The 25125-nt window shown below is 33.0% G+C and overlaps 2 protein-coding genes across 8 annotated transcripts in view; one reads left to right on the top strand and one right to left on the bottom strand.

The window, feature by feature from the left end:
* Positions 1 to 12393, top strand: part of Immp1l (inner mitochondrial membrane peptidase subunit 1) — a 74975-nt gene extending 62582 nt beyond the window's left edge. For all 4 annotated transcript variants that reach the window (XM_047516712.1, XM_047516714.1, XM_047516711.1 and 1 more), the window contains 2 exons: positions 10019 to 10129; positions 10991 to 12393. In XM_047516712.1, the coding sequence (XP_047372668.1) occupies positions 10019 to 10129; positions 10991 to 11059 (180 nt within the window). In that variant the 3' untranslated portion in view covers positions 11060 to 12393. The remainder of the gene's footprint in view (positions 1 to 10018; positions 10130 to 10990) is intronic.
* Dnajc24 (DnaJ heat shock protein family (Hsp40) member C24) overlaps positions 1 to 25125 on the bottom strand; it is a 73224-nt gene that overhangs the window by 6259 nt on the left and 41840 nt on the right. The window contains exons 4-5 of one of the 4 annotated variants that reach the window (XM_047516718.1): positions 15922 to 15990; positions 6493 to 9468 (exon numbers count right to left, since the gene is read on the bottom strand). In XM_047516718.1, coding sequence (XP_047372674.1) covers positions 9386 to 9468; positions 15922 to 15990 — 152 coding nt within the window. In that variant the 3' untranslated portion in view covers positions 6493 to 9385. Of the gene's footprint in view, positions 1 to 6492; positions 9469 to 10509; positions 14531 to 15921; positions 15991 to 25125 lie in introns of those variants that run through there. The other 3 variants (XM_047516716.1, XM_047516717.1, XM_047516719.1) reach the window with 3 other exon arrangements.

Raw genomic sequence — 25125 nt, forward strand, 5'->3', positions numbered from 1 at the left:
AGAAATATTTTTGACTAAGATGTCACTGATATATCACTTTCATTTGTTTTTGCCAAAAAGCAGCAAAAAGCCTTTATCTGAACACTTTCATAGAATATATATGCCTGTTTTTCCTATGCATTACAGGAAAAGGAAAAAATAATCATGCAAAAAGGATTCTACACAAGGTCCTGGGTTCAATCCCTAGCACCACCAAAAAAAAAAAAAAAAAAAAAAAAAAAAAAATCCGAAAAGTTTTTCTCACTTGTGTAATTTCTGTTTCCTTAATGACTACTTTTTCCTTTTCTTCTGCAGTCAGTTTGAGAGTCAGATAGGGCCAATGCACATCTACCTTTGCTGGTTATAAACTGTGAAATATTTGGCAATTAAAGGGTTTATTAAAAATCAATCTTTCCTTAGGATTTTCTGTGTTCTGAAACACTTGAAAGGTCAAATATACAAATATCTTATATTTAGTCTGAATATTTTCTTAATTAGATGCCCTTTGGTTAATCAAATGAGTTTGATTCTAGTTTAGCAAATGTGTTATTTGATATTGTGGACACGTTCATCAGATTTCACTTGAATCAAGAAAGGTAACACCTGTGGGTTTCCTCACAAAAGCCTTTTGTTAAATGGACACCCGCAGGCCATGAGGCAATTACATTTGTTGCTTGTACTGAAAAAGAGGCACTTAACTAGACTTCAGTAAATATAGCTGAGAACTACAGGCTGGATTCTTTTGTCCAGTCCTGAGATTAGGTTTTATCATAGCTCAGGAAGTAAACCTCTGACACAGAAAGGGGGGGAAAAAGAATCATTTAGGTGTACTTTTAATGTTTTAAATTTTAGTTCTAAAGTTAGTTATATCTGAGACAACAGGAAAATTCAGATTTAAGCAAAAATGAAAACCATTTCTTTGGCATTCATTGAAAACATTCATATATTCTTATTCAGTCTTATGCATTTATTCAAAATGACATGGTAGATTTATAAGTTATAAGTTATATTTATAAGTTTGATTATAGGTAACATGAACAAAGACACAGAATTAGGAATTTTCCTTTTGAGCCCTTTGCAAAACACGTATTTGGAGTCTATTCCAGCCTAGTTGCAGCTTTTTAAAAAGCACATTTTAATCTACCATCTTATTCTGTTCATATTTTATTATAATATTGCTGTACAATTCTCATTTTTTCTCATCTTGCTTGAATTTTCAACTTAATGATAACCAGTAGGTTAATCTAACAGACATTACTGTTTTGAGCTAGAAAGGAAAATTTTCATTTTGTTCCTGACATTACTTTATACAAGAAGAGACAGGTTTTGCATTTCAAACTCAAGCCCAAAACTTTATTTTACTTTATGTATTAAAAAATGAGTTCTCTTGTAGATCAATATTTTAATTATTTAGAGATTTAGTGAAGATACTGCTAAGAACAGTCATTCACTTTTACTTTACCAAGAAGTTAACCCTAGTATATGGATTGGAAATTAGATCACTCTCTTTCCATACTACAGAGACCAAAAAGAAAAAAAAAGAAAATTCCACAAAGTTCTTCCTAGCTTTCTATTACATCATGATGGGAAATATTTGATATCCCCTTTTTTAAAAAGTACAAGTATCATTGAAAAGGTTAAGCATTTTTAGACTCACATATTCTCATCTGTGTGTGTATGTATACATGTTAAATTATATAAATATACACTGTATCATAAAACTGTAAATTATAAAAAATGTAAAGAAATTCTTTTACACTTATTCTGATTGTCCTTCAACTTAATTGCATCATAGACATCTTTCCATATATTTAATTTTGTTTTTTAATCAGCTGTTGTTGTATCAATGAAGTACATTTTATTTAACTTCTGCCTACCAAAGAACATTTATACTGTTGCCTATTTTGAGGTGTAGACAGTACTATAGTGATTTTCCTCCTTAGTACACATTTGCATGCTGAATTTGACATATCTTTTCTGGACATTTTGGTTGAGAAAGGTAAAACAAAAGTGTGTAGGAAATAGAGATGCCAAAACACATTTCACATCATAAATGTTAGTCCTCAGCAAAATGATTCTCTTCTACATATTGTTATAAATTAAGCTTTTTTTTTCAAAAAGGCTTTAAAAATCAGGTAATTGAAACACCTGCTTTTGGCAATGACAAAATAGCTGGTGATGGACTTGCCCTCTTGCTCCACACTAGAAAACTGGAAAATGTCTGTGGAACAAATGTTTACATACATTGCACAGTAGGCAGTATGAGGCTGTGATCCCCAAGAGAAGAGGATGAAGTACACACATACTTGCCCTAACTTCTATTCGAAGGTAGTTTTCCAACTACAGTGCAAGCAGAGGAAATTTAGGCAAAGCACAGATGTAATTGCTGAGTTGAGGAGGGAGATAATGAGGACCAGGGATCCTTAAGTGGTTGAAATTTATGGATCAGACTCAGGACTGACCAGAGCTATAGGAAAATCTCCACAGCTCCACACTGGTATTCCATGGTTTGGGTGCCGAATATTAAATTGTACGTGCCCTTGATAAAACTTAGAGACCAGTGAGCTGTAAACCAAACATTCCCAGAACTCACACTGGCCTGAGGTATATTTGAGTTCTCATCAGCCGTCTATTGTGGATAGGTAAGCATTCAGTAAAGACCCTAGAAGGATGATTCCTTAGGAATAGAGCTAAATGAGAGAATCTAACAAACTTAAAGCTTGAAGGGAATATAAGACAACAAAATCCACTCAACAAATGAACATCTAGCTACATCACAAATTACTTTGCGAAGAAGCAGGAAAATGCAACCCATAACCAGAAGGAAATTAGTTAAATAGACCCATAAATGACAGAGATGATGAAATTAGCAGATAAGCATTTTAAAACACCAGTTCTAAAACTTTCAAGTATATAGAGGAAAAGATGTACACAGTGAGGTAAGATGGTAAATATAAGAAAGAACCAAATGAAATTCCTGAAACTTGAAAATAATTAGATGGCCTTTACAGCAGATTAGAAACTGCAAAAGAAAAGATTAGTGAATTTGAAGATAGCAATACAAATTATATAAATTGAAGGGAAGAAAAGCTTATAGGGAAAAATGAATAGCATTGGTAACAGTATTAAACAGATGAACAAATATGTTGTGGAAATTCTAAGGTAGTGGGTGAAAAAAGGTATATTTTTTCCCCACATTTGAGAATAAATATAAAGTAGAAATCAAAGTTTAGAGCCAGGCACAGTGGTACACACCTCTAATACCAGCTCTTAAGAGGCTGAGACAGGAGGATCACAAGTTTGGGACCAACCTGAACAATTTAGTGAGAACTTTTCTCAAAGCTAAAAGGTCTGGGGATGTAGCTTAGTGGCACTTGCTTAGCATGTGCAAGGCCCTGGGCTGAATCTTCAGTGAAAGGGAAAGAAGAAAAGGAAGAAGGAAAACAAGCAGTTCAGGTAAAATATTCCAAAAAAAAAAAAAAAGAAATAGAGAACATCATGATCAAATTGCAAAGAGCCAGTAATAAACAGAAAACATTCAAAGTAAATCAAGTTGCGATGGGGGGATGGGGGCAGGCAATTTGAGAACAAAGAATCTCTACTATGTAGCCTCATAAAGAAAGAAGACAATGAATTGATGAATTGGGAGAAAATAACTGTCAACCTAGAATTCTATATCCAGTGCAAATATCTTTGAAAAATAGGGTGAAGTAAAGGTATTTTCAAAGAAAAATTCCAGAGAATTTTTTAAGAATTACCAGCTGATGTACAGTATAAGAAACATTAAAGGATGTTACTCAAACTGACAGACAATGATGGGAGATGGAAGTTTGGGGTCATAACAGAATAGAGAACACCAGAAACACTAATGCTAAATGTGTGGTTACATACAAGACTCATTTTTACTGTGCTAGGTTTGGATGCTGGGCCTTGCTCATGTGAGGCAAGTGTTCTGCCTACTGAGCCACATCCCTGGCCCTTTTGTTTTGTTTTCATATGAACTTAAGCTTGAGTAGTTAGACCTCACGACACTGAAATCATATGCAACTTTAGTTTTAGTTTTTTGTGGTGTTGGAGATTGAACTTAGGTCCTTGTGTAAGTGCTCTACTAGTAAGCCATATCCCCAGCCTGTTTTTTTTTTTTTTTTTTTTTTATTCTTTAAATACTGTTTTAAACAAACAACAGTGATGATTTACTATGGGACTTGTGACATTGGTAGAAGTAAAATGTTTGGCAACTAGAGCTCAAACACCAAGGGATGTAAATAGGAATGAAATTATAGTCATTGCTGTTGTCTGTGGGGGATTGGTTCTAGAACCTCCCATGGATATGAAAATCTTCAGATGCTGTTATTTATATGTGTTGTATTTGCATATAACCTACATACTTTCTTCCTTATACTTTAAATCATTTCTACATTATGATACCTACTATAAGTACAATGTCAGCAGTTATGCTGTATTGTTTAGGGAATGACAAGGAAAAAAATTAAGTGTTATGTTAGGTATAGATCCCTTTTTTTTTTCCCCAAAAATATTTTCAACGTTCAACTGGTTGAATCCACATATGCAGAACCCTGGGTACAAAGGACCAACTGTATATTGTAAAATTTTTGTATCTTAGAAGAAACAATATAATATGTGAAGGTAATGACATCTAATGTGAAAGTGGACTGTGATTAAAGATGTGTACTATTCTAAACCCTAGAGCAGTAACTTCAGAAATAAAATGCATATTATGCCAATAGAAGAAATAAAATGTTATTCAAAGTATACTCAATCCAAAAGAATGAGAATAGGAACAAAAACCAGAAGCAACAAATACCTCACAAAATAGCTCATATATATATATATATACACACACATAAAGCTAAAACTGTAAGACTTGTGGAAGAAATGTAGTGTAATACACAACTTGGGAGCAAGTAAAGATTTCTTAGGACACCAAAATATGGAACAAAAAAGGAAAAACATTACAAATTGGACCTCAGGAACATTGAAGACTTTTATTTATCAATCAATAAATAAAAATTGTCAGATTGGGAGAAAATATTTGCAATTACTGTCATAAGACTTGTAGCTAAGGTTTTATAATGAACTCTTAGAACAAGATGATAAATAACCCACTTTAAAAATAGCCAAAATATTTTAGAACACTTCACAATTGATGCACTAATAAGCACAAAAAAGTGTTTATCAGAGAAGTACAAATTAAAACCACAATACCCTTTGCCTATTAGAATGGCAAAAAAAAAAAAAGTAAATTGATAATATCAAGTGCTATAGAGGTGCAACAACAGGAACACAGCCAAATATTGCTCTAGGCAAAAATAATATCATTTTGGAAAAGTTTGATAGTTTAAGATAAAACTTGCATATACTGATAACCCAGAAATTATACCCCTAGGTGTTTACTGAAAAGAAATAGACTTGTATATGTATGTTCACAGGAATTTATTTTTTAAATTAATTTTTATTGTAAACAAATGGGATACAGCTTGTTTCTCTGTACATGAAGTAGAGGCATACCATTTGTGTAATCATACATTTACCTAGGGTAATGGTTTTTGATTCATTCTGTTATTTTTTTCCTCCCCCCACCCATGCCCCCCTTATCCCTCTGTAGAGTCCCTCCTTCCTCCATTCTTGCCCCCTTCCAACCCCCTATGTGTGTCATCATCTGCTTATCAGTGAGATCATTCGTCCTTTGGATTTTTGAGATTGGCTTATCTCACTTAGCATGATATTCTCCAACTGCATCCATTTGCCTGCAAATGCCATAATTTTATTATTCTTTATGGTTGAGTAATATTCCATGGTATATATATATACCACAGTTTCTTTATCCATTTATCAATTGAGGGGCATCTAGGTTGGTTCCACAATCTGGCTATTGTGAATTGAGCAGCTATGAACCTTGTTGTGGCTGTATTTCTGTAGTATGCTGATGTTAAGTCCTTTGGGTATAGGCCAAGGAGTGGGATACCTGGGTCAAATGGTGGTTCCATTCCAAGTTTTCTAAGGAATCTCCACACTGCTTTCCAGAGTGGCTGCTCTAATTTGCAACCCCACCAGCAATGTATGAGTGTACCTTTTCCCCCACATTCTCTCCAACACCTATTGTTGCTTGTATTCTTGATAATCGCCATTCTAATTGGGGTGAGATGGATTCTTAGTGTAGTTTTGATTTGCATTTCTCTTATTACTAAAGATGTTGAACATTTTTTCATATGTTTGTTGATTGCCTATAGATTTTCTTCTGTGAAGTGTCTGTTCATATCCTTAGCCCATTTGTTGATTGGGTTATTTGTATTCTATGTGTAGAGGGTTTTTGAGTTCTTTATATATTCTGGAAATTAGTGATCTATCTGAAGTATGAGTGGCAAACATTTTCTCCCACTCTGTAGGCTCTCTCTTCGCATTGCTGATAGTTTCCTTTGCTGAGAGAAAGCTATTTAGTTTGAATCTGTCCCAGTTATTGATTCTTGCTTTAATTTCTTATGCTATGGGAGTTCTGTTAAGGAAGTCTGATCCTAAGCCAACAAGTTGAAGATTTAGACCTTCTTTTTCTTCTATAAGATGTAGGGTCTCTCGTCTGATTTCAAGGTCCTTGATCCATTGTGAGTCACAGGACTTTATTTATAACCATCCCAAATTACAAACAACCCAAATATCCACCAACCAATTCATTGGTCAACATTGCAGTTTGGAATGGAATACTATTCATCAGTAAAAAGGAACCAGTGATAGATATATAAGGCTTGGATGAATCATAAAATCTTGCTGAGTGAAAGAAGCCAGACACAACATATACTTTGCAATTCCATATAATGGAATTTAGAAACATGCAAATTCATCTCTAATGACAGAAAGGCTGAGTGTGGAGGTGGGAAGCTACTACAAAGGAACAGAATTAAAATTCTTGATAACAACAGAAATATTCCGTGTCTTCTTCAATGAAGTAGTGGTTGGTTACCTGGGTGTGTACATATTGTGGTAAAATTTAAAATGAGGTGTATTTTACTATATGTAAAGTGTACTTCTATGAAATTGATTCTTAAAGCGTACACCCTTCTCCCCAGTGCCAAAAAGTTACATATTTCAAAAGTGGAATAATTTCAAACATGATAAATTTGCTACTAGTAGAACAAGTAAATTGATAGGTCAGTAACGGTGACTGCTTTGATTTTAAAGATGCACATGTGCGTGTTTTTCCTATTTAAAGAGAAGTTCTGCTGGATGAAGGGAACTGTCAAGTGATCAGGTTGTTTTCTTGATTTCTATACTTAAAATCAATTGTGAAGACCATGAGATACATTATTCCTTTACTATAAATGGATGCGTGGTGGTATAGTGCCATTTATGAACTTCAGATGAGTAGGATTTATCATGTCACATATTTGAACCTATTCTATAAAACATCACTAACAGTGCTTCACAGGTTGTTTTGAGGATCAAATGAAATCGACTAAAAAATCCACGTAGATACTGGTTTTACTACTCCTCCCCTTTTTACCAACTGGTAATCAAGAACTCAATATAGAGAGCTTGGGTCACTTTCCTCCCAAGGCTCCTGGTGATAAGTTCTGGGTTTCTTTCAGAAAATTTCTGTATTATTAATCTTATTGAGATACTTCAGCATTTTATATGAATAATTTAAAAGAAATTATCTGAAAAGTGACCTTGGGCCTTGAATATGGTAGGCAAGTGCTTTACTACTGAGCTACATCCTAGTGCCCTACATTAACAGAAATTCTAAATATTCCAAATCATGTACCATCTGTCAGGATACATTCCAAAACAATATTTAAATATAAAAACTAAACCATGAAAATCTAACTATGATTCAAAATCCAGAAGTCATAAAAGCAAAGATTGATAAGAGAAATGACAAACTGGGAATAAGTATTTGTCATTTTTATCTCAAAGGGCTAATCTTCATAATATTTTAAGAGCTCCTTTGAAACGAGGAAAGAGATCATCAACCCAATAGACAGAGGGCAGAAGACATGCAAAGAGAGATCATAGAAAAGGAACTATATAAATGGCTTTTAAACACATGAAGAGATTCAGCCTCACTCATAATAAGACAAAAGCAAATGAAGACACAAAGGTACCATTTTTTACAATCTGGCTGGCAAAAATTTAATAACAATGATAATGAAAGTAATACTCAAAATAATTAAAATCATGACATTTCTATCTATTGATTTAATTTCTCATAAAATAGTGAAGACTTAGACAAAAACCAAGCAAGTAAAAAGATACCATAATCCAGGGTCTCAAGCAAGGCTGACTACATGGTAAGTACCCTAAATAATCAGAGAATTTTGTATAGGAAGACAAGTTTGGGGAAAACTTCATGGAGAGACGAAGTATAAACCATGGGTCCTAGTTTATGGTCAGAGGCATAGAGATCTCCCTAGATTTTTGGTATGGTGCCTTTTAATAGTGTGCCTTATTTATTTATACCAATCATATATTTTTAGAACTTCAGAACAAGCATTTTGAGCAACTATGAAAACTTAAACACAAAAAAAATCCTGACCTTCTATCTTTTTCCAAAGTTAATACCTTAGAATGTTAATTATATATGGCTTTTCCAAATTCACTATTTGGTTCTCATTTTATACTCATTTTTGTTCTTGATCAATCTTAAGGTTTCACTGTACTCAAATCTTTTTTATTGAATTGGTAGGAACTACCTTTGCTTATTGGCCCTAGGATCTGTAAACTAGTTTCACTAATAAAAATGAGTGATCTTATACTCTCTGGTATTCTTTTTTAAAAATCATTTTGATGTACATATTTCCAGTGTGGTTTTGTATACGTAAGTACACTTGGGTTTCCTCTGATATTCTTTTAGTAAACATATCCATTTTTATAAAATAGATTTAAAATTTCAGTGCTAAATGCAAGTACTAAATGCAAAGAATTAAAGGTTTTTGATAAATATTTGTGATACAGGACACTGCAGAATCATAAGCTCTTCAAGGTGAAATTAAAATTTTCATGCTTGCATAAATTTTTTTTCAAAAATATAATCTGTCATACTAAAATAAATGCAGTCTCTTATCAAAACCAATTAAAAATAGTAAAAATAAATTCATTCCCAATAGATCATTTTGGTCTGTTCAATGATTGAAATTTCTTAAATAACAAAAACTGTAAAATAACAACTTGGCAAAGGCAATTTTAAAGATTGTTGGTAAAGAGTAACTATTTAAGTTTATATTGAACAGATAATAGTAGGTCAAATATCTTATATTGCAGAAGGCATTTTTTGTAATGTATTTTGTTCTAACTATATTGATCATCATTGAATGAAAATTCAAACTTATTTAATATCAGTTAATACACAGAACATATGAGAGAGGTTTTCCATTTAGTAGAAGGTCACCATCATTCATTTTACAACTGATGATTTTATAATAGGTCCTTCTGGTTTTTGATGGTCATTATCAAAGTATAATGCATTGAAGATATGGCCTGTACAAAAGCAGAACAGGGATCTTAATTAGAATTCTGACAAGTCCACTCCAATAAAATGATGAGATTATTTGTAATTGATGTCACAATCAATTACCATTTAGTTCATCATGAGCATTCTAATAGGTCTGGCCTTGGTATTGGCCCCAGGATGTTGCTGAGTGAGTGGCTGCCCTGCTTATGCTGTTATTGAGACAGGAGGGCACATTTTCAGTCAGTATCCTAATGACCTCTTTTGAAGTCTGTTAAATTAATGACCCTGTCACAGTTTTGATCTCTTCTAACCTCAGTTCAGGGTTTGTATAACAAATTACTGTTTGGGAACAGTATGATTAAAAAAAAAAAATAGTTCTTTTAAAAAATTGAAACCTTTGGTATTTATTTTATTGTGCAGGAAATGGAAGCAAAAATGCAACTTAGGATTTGTATGTATTTTATAAAAGAAACTTTAGGATATTTCTCCCTATTCCAAATGATATACTTCTTAATGATAGTACCTAAATTAGGTTTTATTGTTTCTCAAGGGGCTGCTCTTCTTCTGTAATTCTAGGTACCAACAGGTCATGTTTGGTTAGAAGGTGATAATTTACAGAATTCTACAGATTCCAGGTATTATGGACCTATTCCATATGGACTAATAAGAGGACGAATCTTTTTTAAGGTACGGTTTTCAGCTTAAAATGTTGACTATTCTCTAAGCTGTATTCTGTATATTGTATATTTCCCTAAAACCAACCTTTGAAATGTTCAAGATATCAGATTTAACTGTTGCACTAACTACATTTTATAACATGAGGGCTTTTACTTAGTATCTCTACATGAAACATTATTCTCTTCCCTTGCCTAGTCTCTCAAGACAGGTAATTAAGAATGATTTTTCAATAATAATAAAGTTCAAACTAGTAACTGTAGCTAAAGAAACCTTTAATTTGAATTTTCTAATTTTCTCATATACAACCTGGGCATATTTTAGTAAGCATTCGCAGGAGAGCAGTCTAGGTTCATACTACCTATAAAGCAAGGATACCTTAGTTAAACACAGTGAGTCACAGACAGTTTATTGTGGTTGAAGCAAATATACAATTCTTAAGGAAGATTATTGTTTTTACTGGCTCCTCCTTATTATCATAAGTAATAAGAAGAAAAACACATGAATATCTGGGGCAACTGGATAATTTTCAGAATTAAACAAATGCCATATTCAAATACATAAAACTAAACACTTTCGGTTGAAAGTGTACAGTTAATTCTTAGTTGAGGATAATAAAACACAAACATATAAATTCACAACCACACACATATCATTCTTGTATATTTGAATGTGCCAAACTCAATGTTTAAATACATATACAAGTTGATTTTCTAAGTCTTATTCTGATGCAGAAAATTTTATTCTTGACTGATAAGTAAGGAAAAGCATTTACCTATTTAGCATAGAGAAAAGGGATGAATAGGAGAAGGGAATAATGATGATATAACATCACTTTTATTAATTGTCTTCGATCACATTTTGGTTTTACAGATCTGGCCTCTGAGTGATTTTGGATTTCTACGTGACAGCCCAAATGGCCACAGATTCTCTGATGATTAGCAAGCTTGATTATTGTTTCCTGTTCAAGTGAATTTATTACTGCAGTTGAAACCATGTACTTACCAATAAACTATTTGCTGTTCAGTTTTAGATATTTTTGTTAAATGTAAAGAATAAGTAACACATTCTGAAAACTCTGAGTTCAAAATATTTGTGTAAAAATATATCCAAGGTCAGTGTTCCATCTAAATTTTATGTTAGATACAAAATATTGGGGGGGGGGTACCTGAATGACTACCTCACTTGCAAATTTTTTGTCTTGTAAGTAAAATGAAAATAATCTCTTCTTGAAAGTGCCTTATACTTCACTAGAGTAAGTAAGTCAGAACACTAATTATTCTTATTTATAAGTTCAATCTGACATCAGGAGTCCATCCTAAATAAATTGCTTCTAAGTTATATGCTTGACCCACTCATTTGAAGTTAGTTTCAGTTATTCCATTAGAGAGTCTATAAATGAGTTCTGATTTATACTGTACAAAGAATATTAAATATATAGAAAAATAAATCTTTAAGGGTATGACATTATAGGCTATTATAGTCAATAATACTTTATAAAGTCCATCATACCAGCAATGAAATGGTTCCTTATTCACAAATATGGCAATTAATACCAAATTTAAAACACCCTGAAATAAAAAGGAAAGGGATGTACCAATTTCAGACTATGTTTTAAAGCTTCCCTATCCTAAATTATACTCAAAGTTGAAGATGGTGGTGTTCATAAGTTTTAGAAATAGAAGTCCAGGACTGGAGCCAAGTCTTATTCCAAATCTGTTTTTCTAGTTATCACTTCACATTTTTTATTCTTCATATTCAGCCTTCATTATAGGAGAACTGGGATCACATATTGTTCACAGAGATTCTAATTTAATTATGATGACACTAGAATTTGAGTTAGGTGTACAACAGGCCTATAACTTTATCTACTAGGAACATCATCCATTAGAGGAATATGACAATATTATTTCCCAATAAGAGAAATTTATGTTAAGGAAAAGAAAATTCTTATTTTTTTATTAAGGAGAAAACAAAAATTCTAATATGGGAATTCATAAAATATAATTCAAGTCCTCTTTATGGCAATTTGTAAATATAGTTTATAAGTACATATAAATAACTACATTAATTTTTTATTGATCTAGGTGGTCTCTGCTTGATAATTTTTTAATTTCTTTGCAAATAATAGGGAAGAAAAAAGAATTAATTTCCTTGATGCTTGAATGGCCTCTCCTCATCATGTCTGAATATACAGTTGAAGGATTCTAATAGTAGTCAACAATTTTAACTGTCATGAAGTAGTTCTATAATTAGTGAACATGTATCACAAGAAATCAAGTTAACAACTTCTGCTTCATCCTTGGAAACACTGTATTTTCCACCACATCGGCAACTCAGAAAAAAAGAACAGTCATCTGTGAAGAAAAAAAATAATGCTTCAAATGCTTACAAGCAACTACTTTTCTAATAACTTTTAAAAATGCAGAGCTTATTCCATAGAAACTGGAAAACAAAAATATCTCAATAAAGATAACATGTATTTAAGGGAGTACTGGAAAACATTTCTTACAAAGGAATAGTGTTGTTCTAAAAATTACCAAAGAATCTATCTGTAGGTGAGATGGATTAAAGCTAAGAATCAACAGTTCAGTGATTTTGGTGGGGTAAAAAGGATGCTTAGAAGCAACCTGTGAAATGTTTCATTAAGAATCATATAAATTTTATATTCTTCTCTAAAATATATTTTTTAAAAATATTACAGTGAAGGAAACAGGAGCATGATATTTTGCCTAGAGACTATCCTTGGAGAGATAACTGGTAAACTACTTATCAGCTAAATATCTGGATACTTCTTTTCTGGTATCACATGATTTTAAGAATCTTCTTTACTCAAATATATAAACACCTAAGTTTTTTACAATTTCCCCACCCCACGTGGGGGATGAATGTGTACCTGATTGATTGGTATTTACAAATAATATATGAACCAACAGGAAACTCTGAAGTGGCGTGCCCTAAGGAGGCAGAGTGGTACAATGGTTAGACTCCTAATGGTGGAAATTTTAAGTATAACATCTTCCTGTAAAGTTTAATTACTAGTGTCCTTGGATTGAATGAATCTCTGATTCCTCTTGTCTTCCATTTTATTATCTCTGGAAGTAACTATCAAAGAAAAACAACTTACTAATCATAGTATCTCTTTTACCAATATCATGATTTTTTATTAGAGATAAAGTAGGTCTCAAAGGATTCATGATTTTCTACAAATACTGGCATTCAGTTCTTGAACTTGATTAACATTTAGATCTCATATGTAATAAGAAAAAAGGAGAAATTAAACTGAATGTATTTGCTATCAAGTTCAGTCTTGAAAAAAATAGCAGTAAGCCAGCTTACCTGCTTATCAGTAAGAAAAACACTTTATCAAACCTTGTTTTTATTGTTCACCACAATGTGTTTTTTTCTCCATACAAACTAATTTAATCTTGAATTCAGAAATGCATCTTTCCTGTCTAAGCCAATGTATATGTACTAGAGCATGTTTTCAAAGTGAACTGTTTTGTTATTAAAATGTCTAAAAATATACATATTCTCACTATTCATTGATTTTAAGCTAAATCTCCCCCTCTTGTTTTTTACCACCTCAATGAACACTAAGAGACAATCTGAGGTGACATGTGCTTGGTAAATGACACAGAGGACACCATGAGCTACTGTGGAGTTTTGTCATAGATATTTCCAAATATTAGTGCTCACTAAAAATTCAGTTTGTTGAAATTTCTTACTACCATCAAGTTTTCAAACAAGGTGCTATTTTCACAGAAGTCATCATTTTAAATATAATGAATGAAGATCAACAACATGATCAAGCTATATAATAGACTAATTTGTAAGGGAAAGGTTAGCTTCAATTTCTTAGCAGTATGTATACCTTCTAAGCATAATAAAATGCACCATTTCATACTATTATTTGATCAAGCAGCAGACAATCTGGCTACACCTATCATGTAGAGTTTCATCAACTTTTCTCCATTTCTGGATCTTCACCGTCCAAGGCCATTCTGAAAACAATCTTGAAGGAATCTAAACAATTTTTACTTGCCCAAATGATCACACTTTTTATTTAACTTCATATGCTAAGACTGCTCTTGCTCATTTTTAAATATTCCTGCAAGAATAATGACTTCATGCAGTTGTTGCTCAGTATTTCCTCTCAGGAGGATAAGAATCACAGTTTTACAATGATAAAAATTCTTAAATAAGCATAAAGATGTTCTATACTTTTGAGATTGATTGTATCTGTTTAATACGGATTCACTGGCGTGGATGGGATTCATCTGCATCTTCTTTACTATGAGGTTTACTTTGGGGAGTTCCAGGGACAATAATATTTCTTATAACCCTTGATGATTTCATGTTGTACATCTTTTTCAAATGTTGGCATCTTCATTTGTATGAAAAGTCCATAGACTGAAAAAAAGGTATACTAAACAATAACGAAGGTGCTTGAACCACCAATCTAAATTTTTAATTTAAGATAAAATTATAGTTAATCAAAAAATTCAAAGGTAAATAAAAGGAAAAACTATAATAAGTTTATATTATTTTCACATCATTAGGAATCATCAGAAAATAAAATATTAGACTTATCAATGAAAACAATAAGAAGAAATTAAACATACATAAATGCTGGTGGATAAGGAGGCAAACTATATTTTTAAAAAATACATTTATTTGGGTAGATCTCTCTAATAAAGACATGTTCTAGTTTGTCCCTCCATAAACTAGCAATGAAAAGCCTGTCGCTGTTGTATTGTTTTCACAGCAGTAGCCATTCCTATTTATTCTAACTAGGCTATTATTAATACTGGAAGCCCCAGTTACAAAAAAATTCAAGCTTTCCAATTATTTACTACAAATAAGAATTTTGACTCTGGGAATTCATTTTAGTGGTTGAGTGCAGAATGGTCAAATAGAAGTCTACGTCAATGTGGTTTGTGACCCATTTAGCATAAATCAAGAATCTGTCATTAGAAAAGGATGGCTCTGCTTATCTTCTACCATTCACATTCATTAGTAAATTTTTATAATCCTTTAGGTAATTTGTGTCCCAAGCTGAATAATAAAGTTATAGAGTTAAGAGTATACAAAAATTCTAGTAAATAGTAAGATTTTTATTTGCCCAGAGAAACATGAAAATATGATACTCATGGCTTCCATTCGAAAAGAGTTTCCATAATATAATGATGTCTACCCAGAGCAATTCAGGGAACATCAAAAGCATGCAGAAGTTAAATTGGATTTAATAAAGTTTTAAAATTTTAATAATAGAAAAGGGAAAAACACATGAACTCATGGCAGGTCAAGCACAGTAACTGATTTTTCTTATTAAGAGACAATCAAAAATTAAGGGGGAGGGAAGCCTCTAAGTAGAATATAACAAGAGAAGCCCTGTCCTCACAGATTAGGATTCCATATAAGGAGAAAATAAAAATTCTAATAGAAATTCATCTCAATTGTCAACATAAAGAGGAACAGAAAAAAATCACCCTCTTTGACTTAATAAAGTCCTTATTACAGTGAGTAATGCAAAAATCAAAGTAGTACAAAACAAATGGAAAAGAAACCCTAATGTACCTAACATCTAATTAAAGTAAAAAAATAACTAGAAGTGGGTCATATAGAGGAACATCAATAAGTGAAGTTTAGAATTAAACAAAATCAGGCCAAACAAATCACATATATATGCAAAGTCAAGCTATTAAGATTTCCAAATACCCTATGAGGTTTTATTATAAAAAAATTCCAAATATTTCTCTTCACTGTAGATGACTTGAAAAGAAAAAAAAAAAAATTCCAACCTTTGTTCCAAGACATTTCTTCAAGATGTACTTGAGCATCTACTGGGCCCAAATTTCTTAGTTCATCTTCTGTAAAATATAAAATAAGACATTTAATTTTGATATTTTCCTATGAAGAATGCTGAGAAAGCAACTCCAGCATAGTCATTACAATTCCTAGTTATCTATTATTTAAAAACTTAAGTCTACTGCTTTTGAAAGCAATGTTAAGGCTACCTGACTTCAGTTCACTAAAATATCTATGTAGCATGCCATTCTATATAAACTTTAAGTCAAAATCTATCCCATTTAATACAAATATGCAACACAAAATCATGAAGTCAATTTAATAATTCCTTGTAATTGGTAAACTCTATTTTGTGAAACTTTAAAAAAAACTTCTTTTGGATAAATTATATCTAGCTAAGAAGGCAATGTATAGATGGGTAAAAATAACTGTATGTGAATCTTAGTTGTCATATTTTACCAGCTTTCTAACTTGAGTACATCAGTTTTTTCATCACTACAACAGAAATACTCCCTCATTTGTTTATTTTTGGAAGATTGCTATGGACTGAATTCCCCATTCCCTCAGCCCCTATCTAAATTCATATGTCGATGCCCTAAACCCAATATGACCACTTGGAGATAGGGTTTTAAGGAAGTAAATAAAGTTTAAAGGTGGTCATAAGGTCCTAAACTAATGGGATTTGTAGTTTTATAAGGTAAGCAAGAGATCTTTCTATATGTCCATGCACTCACATACTAAAGGCAGGCCATATGAGGACACAGCAAAAAGGTTGTATGCAAGCCAGATGAAGGCCCTCATTAGGAACTGAACTGGCCAACATCTTGATCTCGAATTCCCAGCTTCCAGAACTGTGAAGACAGTTTGCTTAAGTCACCCAGTCTATGTTATTTTGTTATGGCAGCTGAAGCAGACTAATGTGTATTCTTCCAATCAAAAATGCTATGACACTTTAAAGAATAAAGCTCTATCAAAACGTAAGGGGCTATCAGTCATCTTACTGAAACAATAAAAAGTAACTTACAGAGAAAATGACTAATACAGCAATACCCCCACAAACCAGCTGTACTGTGTTGATGTTCCACTGCTGTTTTCTTTGCCAAAGTTTTTTCTTACGGATGGAAGATTCAAGGAGCAGGGGACACACCTGAATTTAGTAAGAACTTGGTCTAGGTAATACAAGCATGCACTTTCTTGTTTAAAACAAGTGTACTTTGGGACAAAGAAAGCAACTATAGATGGGAAGCACATGTCTTTGTGTTTAAAGGCATGTTATATTTCCTGTATGCTTGTACTGTTCTTCTAGAAGTCAACGTTTAAAAAAAAAAAAAAAAAAAAAACTACTTAAACCCACCCCCCACTCCAATGAAATCTTCTTTAGCTGTCTCACTAGTCTCTCGTTCACTTGCCGAGAATGCCTCCCTTTGTTCCGTTGTGTGAATGCCTGCAATTTAATTATATTTAATAACTGCCTGTTCAAAATTTATTGGTGAGTTACACAATTTTAAAATAGATGAAAAGATTGTACAATATTTTGAACTCACCCTGGTTTTCTATTAAGGTATATCAAATATTATACCACTTCATATTTATTGGGTACCCAAAGTCCCCAAGCTGTCCTTAAAATCCAAAGACAGACTGTCTAGTCAAGATAGTTCCTCCCTATCTGTGAAGAGCATATGCAGAATGTGTCAGTGTGGGAAGTGATTTCCAAACAAAACAAAAACAATTTAATTTCCACATTCTATGTAAAGTACCCTTGGCTATGTTATTCTCTTATGTCCAAAAGTCTCATGATGGGGAAAAATAATCTTAGGCTTTAATTTCTTACTGGAAGGTGCAAGATGGTTTGCTAGAATAACAAAAATAAACAATCTTAAGATTTGAGGGAGTAAATGACACTTAAAAGAGAGTCTGTTTAGGGAAAAAACAGGTGTCATTAATTTATTACCAAGCTGTCTATATTCTAAGGTATAAGCAATTTTGAAATCAAATAAAGCAAAGAAGACAAGGCAGAAATGATGATGAATTGGCTTTCTCACTTTAACCTATCTTGGACACCTGTGATATGTAATTGCATAAAAAGACAACCCATTCATATATATCCATTATCCCATTTTTATTTAAAAATAACAAATGAGAAATAACTTGCAAATATAACTGCCAAGCAAGTCAGCATCCTATTGTTCTGCTTCTCTACTGGGAAGCTATTGTTATTCTCACCTAGTTACTATTTCATGTCCAACCCTTTCTATTATTCCACCCACTCAAAAAACGGCTTTTACATTTTTATTATCTTTCCTTCTTTATCTCTCTGCACAGGAACTTCAGAGTAGCTACCTATTTCGTGGATGAAAGATTAGCATGGACCATATATCACTATAAAAGGGAAAACAATAGAAAATGGTTAGTCCCTTGCCAAAGGTCAGAAAATGAATACATTAAAATATTCTTGTTCTATAGTTGTCTAATATCTGTATATTAAAGTGATTATTCAATATCATGTGCACATAGTCCCAAGTTTCTGTGGAGATTCTGATTTTAGAAATCAGTATCTGACATAAAAGAGAAAACACTTGGGATAATTCCCCATTATATGAAATGTAAGAGGCAAAAGTTTCCTATGATACTGGGGCAGGGAAAAAGAGTGAGGACTGGAAGAAGTCACAAGGGGACTTCTGGCTAAATGGGTGTGCTCACTGTGAAAATCTATCAAGCTACACTTAGATTTCTGCACTTCTCTGTATGTAAGTAAAACTTCAAGAAAAAGTTTTAAAGGTAGTATATTGAGACTGTAATGTTTACATTTTTAAATAGACATAAGGAAAGTAAAGTTAAAGAAGTGTCTCATAGGAAAGTGTGTATTCTTTGAAAGGATGGTAATCTAACTTGTGAGAGTCTGGGGATGATTAACTCAGGGGAAAATTGGATCCCAGGAGAACCTTATAATGAGCAGACAGAATACATACAAGTAAAAGGTGAACCTAAATGTGGGCTGCAGGGGGTGACCAAGATCCTTTGTTTAGAGGCAGGTGTCCAAGGAGGGGGCAACAGCAAATTCCACCCCCCTACCCCCAACCCCCACTCAATTACAAGGAAGGAGCACAAACAAATTAAAATGGTTTTCTTTTTTCCTCTTTAAACAATAATCTCTGCTTTTCCATTATGGTTATAATTAAAAAACTTAATTCTTCTCTATCCATTAAATTAACTCACAGGAACCCTATTTTGATAATTGTCTACTAATCAGACACAGCACCTTCAAAACAGATTACTTTGTTATTTTGGGAGTATTACATATTATAAAGTTTTTTGCTCACTGCAATGAAACATTTTAATAAGTATCTACAAATTCAAGTCTTATCTCAAAGTTGTCCTGTTAACGTGACTAAAATTGTTGGGAAAGTAAACTGACTTAGTGATTTAACTAAAGGACTAGATCCAAGGGATTGAATCTAGAATTTTTAGTATAGAATGGTAATAATGATTAAAAATAAATAAAAATGTAGAAGAAGAAAAGAAAAGGAAAATCCGCAGCCATTTGTAAAGAAAAAGCATTGCCTGGCATTTGGTGTACTCTGTCTTGAATCTAATGACACTACACATGCTTTGATTCTTTAGAAGCAAATGAGTTCAACTTTTTCTAAGTTTTCCAGGAACACTAAGATCTGTTCACACCCTGTGCTGTGCTCACAAACCTAATCAAATAAGGAGAAAAGAAACTTCTAAATTTATTTATACAAATAGAAAGTAGTGCATTATAGTTAGAGTTCCTGAGGAATATAATGATAAAATCAAATAATTTATGTGGTTACTTGAAAAAGAATCTTTCAACCTTTAGAAGTATAGGCCCTTCTGACCTTGTGTTCTATTGGATTTGTCTGACAACAAGAGGTGAAAGAATTCTGTGGCTCCATTGTCTCAACAGTGGAATCTAAGAAAACACTGGCAGGGCTCATCAGAGAGGTTTATGAGCCTGCAATTCAAAGAGATTAAAAGGAAAATCTACGGAGATTCTTTCACACTGAAGAATAACATTAAATAACTATTAGCAGCTTGGTTCAGTAAAGCTTACTAGAGCTCTCGCTGGGTCATTCACAACTTTCTAAAAGAGGAAAGGTTTTTTTCAGCTCCATTTGGGAATCAATAAATATTTTTTACTTTCTACAAGACAATGGAATTCCAGTCTCTTTAAACTTCTTCCTAATGACAGTAAAATTTCAAAAACAACTCTTTGTTTAATTTCTAAATAATTACACTTCGAATCTGAAGAAACTTTTTCTAACTCTAGCAACAATTTAAAAAAAAAGTAAAAATAAAAAAATAACAGCAACAAAAAGCTATAGGGAAAAGGAATTTATTCATTATAGCTGAGGTATTTAAAAGTCTCATTCAATCGTACACTGGCTAAAAGATCAAGTCCATCTGTAGCTCTGTCCATACTAGTAATGCGTGGCAATGTCATGTTATTAAGTGATCATCAAATGCTCTCACTTAACAATTAGTCCATTTTTATTTTTATGCTATTTTAAATGCTTAAAATTTGTTCCAAATTTAAAGACATGTGTAAGCTTGTGCATATGTGTGTGTAAGTTAAAAGCAAACAGCATTATTTTCTTTTAGGTCTAACTCAGTATCTTCTTGTCTTGAAACCAAGTAATTTTAAACAACCACTCATTCTTACCAAATAATTTCACTATACACACATTTTTCACATAGGAAATAATTTGAAGATAATCAGTGTATCTTCATGATGTCTCTTGGAAAAGTCTCTGATAAGAAAGAATTAGGCAACATTTAAGAATTGTTTGTTAGGTCATAAAATCCTACAGTCCTTTCCCAGGTAAAATTAAAGTCACAACTGCAAGGCTTTCCACACTGAAGAAAAATGACAAACTTGAAGATTCATTATGAATTTAAAGAATTGCTGGACTTACTACTATATGTAAACCCAGTGTTCAAGAAGGTACCAAATGAGAAACCCCAGGGACTGAATTTCTTCTGTTTCACTACTGAACAAGAACAGCAGCAGATGTAGGCCTGGCCTTTTGCTCTGATCCTCAAAAATGTCTTCTCCCTGTCTATTCGGAACTAAAACAGCAGACTATATACACACAATCTGTACAAAGCTTGGATGCCTAGTACACTGATTAAGAGTCAAAGAAATGGATTGGAATTCTCCACTATCAATTACTAGCTATGTGACCTTAGTCAAATTACTTAACCTTTCAGAGTCTTTAACTATTTCTCCGGAAAGTAGTTATTAGTACCTTCCTCACAAGAATATTTAGACAATGTTTAAAGGACAATTACCACAGTTTTAGTGCTCAATAAATGACAGCTTTTTAAACTATTAATGTTTCATGATGTTTGTCTTGAACATTTTAGATTAGACCATAGAAAATTGATGAAGAACCAATCAATTACTAGTAGAGGGAAAAAGCCTTAAGTTCCACAGAGTAGGAAGGCAGCAACTCTTGACCTTGTCTGGATATGTAACACTGATATGAAGGTTGAACTACTTTACTATTGTCAGCCCCATTAACACTGATCCATTATTATTGAAGCCATAGTCTATATAACTTTTTTAGTCCTTCCAAAGTGTCAAATACAGAACCAAAAGATAGGTACCAGAGGGGGGGAAATCAAAATAATTAATTTTGTGGATTAAATTCAGAAGGTGGAAATGATAATGGATTAGACTATCAGGAAAGGCTCTATAGAGAGGCTGGGGATGAGGGGATGGGGAAAATGGGAAGAAATGACATTTCTGATTCATTGGTTGTAAACAGAGCAAAATATAAGTAATCAGAGTGCAATATGAAACCAGGGTTTCAAATCTGAGGGGGAAGAAAGAACAAGGAGAAAGATGACCAGTTTGGGTTTTGGACCCACTGATTTCAACTGAGCCAAGCAGCCAAGGAGAAGTTGGGGAGAGATTAAAGTTGGAAACAAAAACTTTCTAAAATCTTACATTTCTTTGCTATTCAATCAGATCCCCAAATTGTGTTTATACGTACCAGAATTACAACGAGACTCCTGCCCATAGTATTTTTAAACTAGTCACTTTTTTTTCAAAAGTGACAGAAGATGATCTTAAAATACCTTTTCATTGCAAAAGCAGTTATTTCCATTCAAATAAAAGTGAAATAATGTGAGTAGCAGCCTTCTTTTGACAAATAAGATGAGGCAGGGGGAACCTCACAGAAAGTTGTATCTATACTCTCTTCTTCCTCAAGATAATGCCAGTCCCCAACTGTCTAGATGGATTTTCTGCATCATTTCACATACTTACTTTTCCCAGAATCAGTCACCAAAAAAACATACCCCCTGATGTTTATCTTCAAGTTTTTACCTGAAGCAAATTTTTACAGCCAATTTTGAAATTCCTAAAATCAAATGGAAATAATAATATGACCATAAATGGAAACCATAATCTGACTAATTCAAGTATTTTGTAAGGGTCAATTTTAGGACATATTTTTTACAACTATCTACTGGTCTTAAGATATTACTCCTAACAGTTAACCCAAACACATATTATCTATAATTTAAAGTATCTACATTTACAAGTTTTCTGGAGTTAGACTAACACACTTTTTATAAGAACTCTAATTTTTAGCTTGATATATTTGCTGACTGAAGTTACCTGACACATATAAGTTGGTGGGGTTTTAAGATATTATTCCTCACTTATTCCAAGATTTGTTTCCTTATCTTCCACTCTCAAATTTTTATCTTAATAAAATGCAGCAAATTATATAATACAACACCAGAAATGATCTATTGTATCTAGTTAAGGAGAGGAACACCTTTCAGCAAAGGCACACTCATTTTATAATTTCCAGTCAAACTGCTCTCTGAGTCAGGTTGACTTGGTTATCTAAGTACTGAGCCAACTGATGGAATGGAAAGTACCACATTACCAAAATAACTCACTAATAGAAACCAATATAAATCAATATAAAATACTATATGTTGTATCAGCAAGGATTCCAAACACAATTCACATATTAAGCATTACTTAATTTCATTAACTGCAATGAAAAATTTGTTCCTCTTCAGCTTAAGTAACAATTTATAAGCTGTATCACTCTATAGGGCCACTGAGGCAACAGAAATCTGTGTGACTGCACATTAAAAAGCTAATGAATCATGATCCCTATTTTTTTTCCCATGATATGCTTCTGTCATGCTTTTTAATGTATTTAATATATGAAAAAAACTCCCCACAAATGTATAATGGCACCAAAATCTATTCAACAGATATTATTAAAATGAACATTTTATAAATCCTGAAAAGGTTTTCCAAAATGCTCATGTGGTTGAAATGCAAAGCCCAGGGCTGAATAACTGCTTTTCAGGGGAATGCTGGAAGCAGTCTTTGGAAACATCCTTACAAACAATACGGTAAATATGCCAACTGGAACTAATTGATTAAATTCAATAGTTAACATTGCTTTCAAAATGTATAATCTCTGGGAACTGAACATTACTCATCCTTTTCTTAGACTTGATTTCTTCAGCCTGGCAAACATTGCCCTAAAATGTCAACTAAGAATATAAAAGTGGAAATGAGAGGGAGAAAAAAATATGTATTTTACTTTAGGTTATCTGCCCTGGATTATTACTTTTTCTTTATTAGCAATAATCCACTGATGATTTCTTTTTTGAGAAGCAAAGAAATATGGATATCCAGGCCTCCTTTGAATCATCTTCTAGGCAATTATATGGTTGCCGGCAATATTGATGAGGCTTTCCTTAGAACAGGGCACCAACTCTGAGCTGTGAAATATGAAAAAGCACTCAACATCAGCCAATAACGCATCTTCCACTTTCTTCCCAATATTACAGAGCTCAAATTTATTTCATACTGCAAGTTAATAGCGGGCAGGAAACAAACATTTAAAGCACACCCTATGAAAAGAAAATTTTACAATGAACTATCACCACATGCAAAAAGAGTTCTGTATAACAAAGCTATTTCCATGTCCCCAGGGGGTGACCCAGAAAAAAGAGTCCTTTGACCTGGTTATAACAGTTCTCTCTCTTGGTAACCTATCCTGGTCTTTAACAAATTATCACTCTCAAAGGTTTCCCTTCTATCAAATCTAAATCCTCACTGTTAGAAGTTCAAGTTCATTTCCTTTTTTGAGAAGCCAATTCTTGAAGATGGGTGAAAAGAAAAAAATTACTAGTATTCAAGAGAACAATATGAAAGCAGGTTTACTATGAGATTTTTGAAAAATAGCCCCAGTATGGTAAGTTTAAAAACAGCAAGTTATATTTAAATAAGAGACACTTCTCCATAGTAAGCCAATCTCCACATAAAATTGAAACACAGCATTCACTATTTGGAGTCTACAGTAAAGGAGGACATATTTAATACTAGATTTGAGGTATTAAAATGTCATGAAAAGTTGTATTTCTACTGTTCTTTTAGAATGGCTCAATTCAGTAATCACCCACCTGAAAAATTTACAAAGCAAACTGACATTTTATAAATTACAGGTTATGTATATGAATCAGGTCCAATTCTTACTGTATATGGTTTAATCTAAACCTCACTGTGATTTCATCAATAACCTGCAAGAGTCCCCTGTGACACAGGAAACTACAGGTGCTTCCATTAAAAGCCTAAAAAAAACCTTGCTAGGCCAAAGTGGCACATACCTTTAGTCCCAGTGACTCAAAAGCCTGAGCAGGAAAATTTTAGGTTCAAAGTCACACTTAGAAACTTATTGAGACTCAAGAAATTAGTGAGACGCTATCTCAAAATAAAAAATTAACAACAACAACAACAAAGACCAGGGATGTAAAACTAGCTTGCTTGGTACCACATGCCCCTATAATTTGGGAGGCAGGAGGATCACAAGTTTGAGGCCTGCCTGGCAATGTAGTGAAGACCTTGTTTCAAATAAAAAAGGACTGAGAATATAGTTCAGTGGTAGAGAGCACCTGGGAATGATCCTGGGTACCAAAACAAAAATGCTTAAAAACAAACAGTAAAAGCTGGGGGTGTAGCTCACTGATAGAGTGCTTGCTTCGTATGCATGAGTCCCTGAGTTCCATCCCCAGCACTGCACACACAAAAAAAAACAAAAAACAAAAAACCCAAACTCAAAGGAGATCCACAGTTCTAAGACTTTTCTGGATATGTTAATTAGTTGTATTTCTAACGTCTCTTAAACCTTCCT

The sequence above is a fragment of the Sciurus carolinensis genome, chromosome 11 (genome assembly GCF_902686445.1).
Source record: "Sciurus carolinensis chromosome 11, mSciCar1.2, whole genome shotgun sequence".
NCBI classification, from domain to species: Eukaryota; Metazoa; Chordata; class Mammalia; order Rodentia; family Sciuridae; genus Sciurus; species Sciurus carolinensis.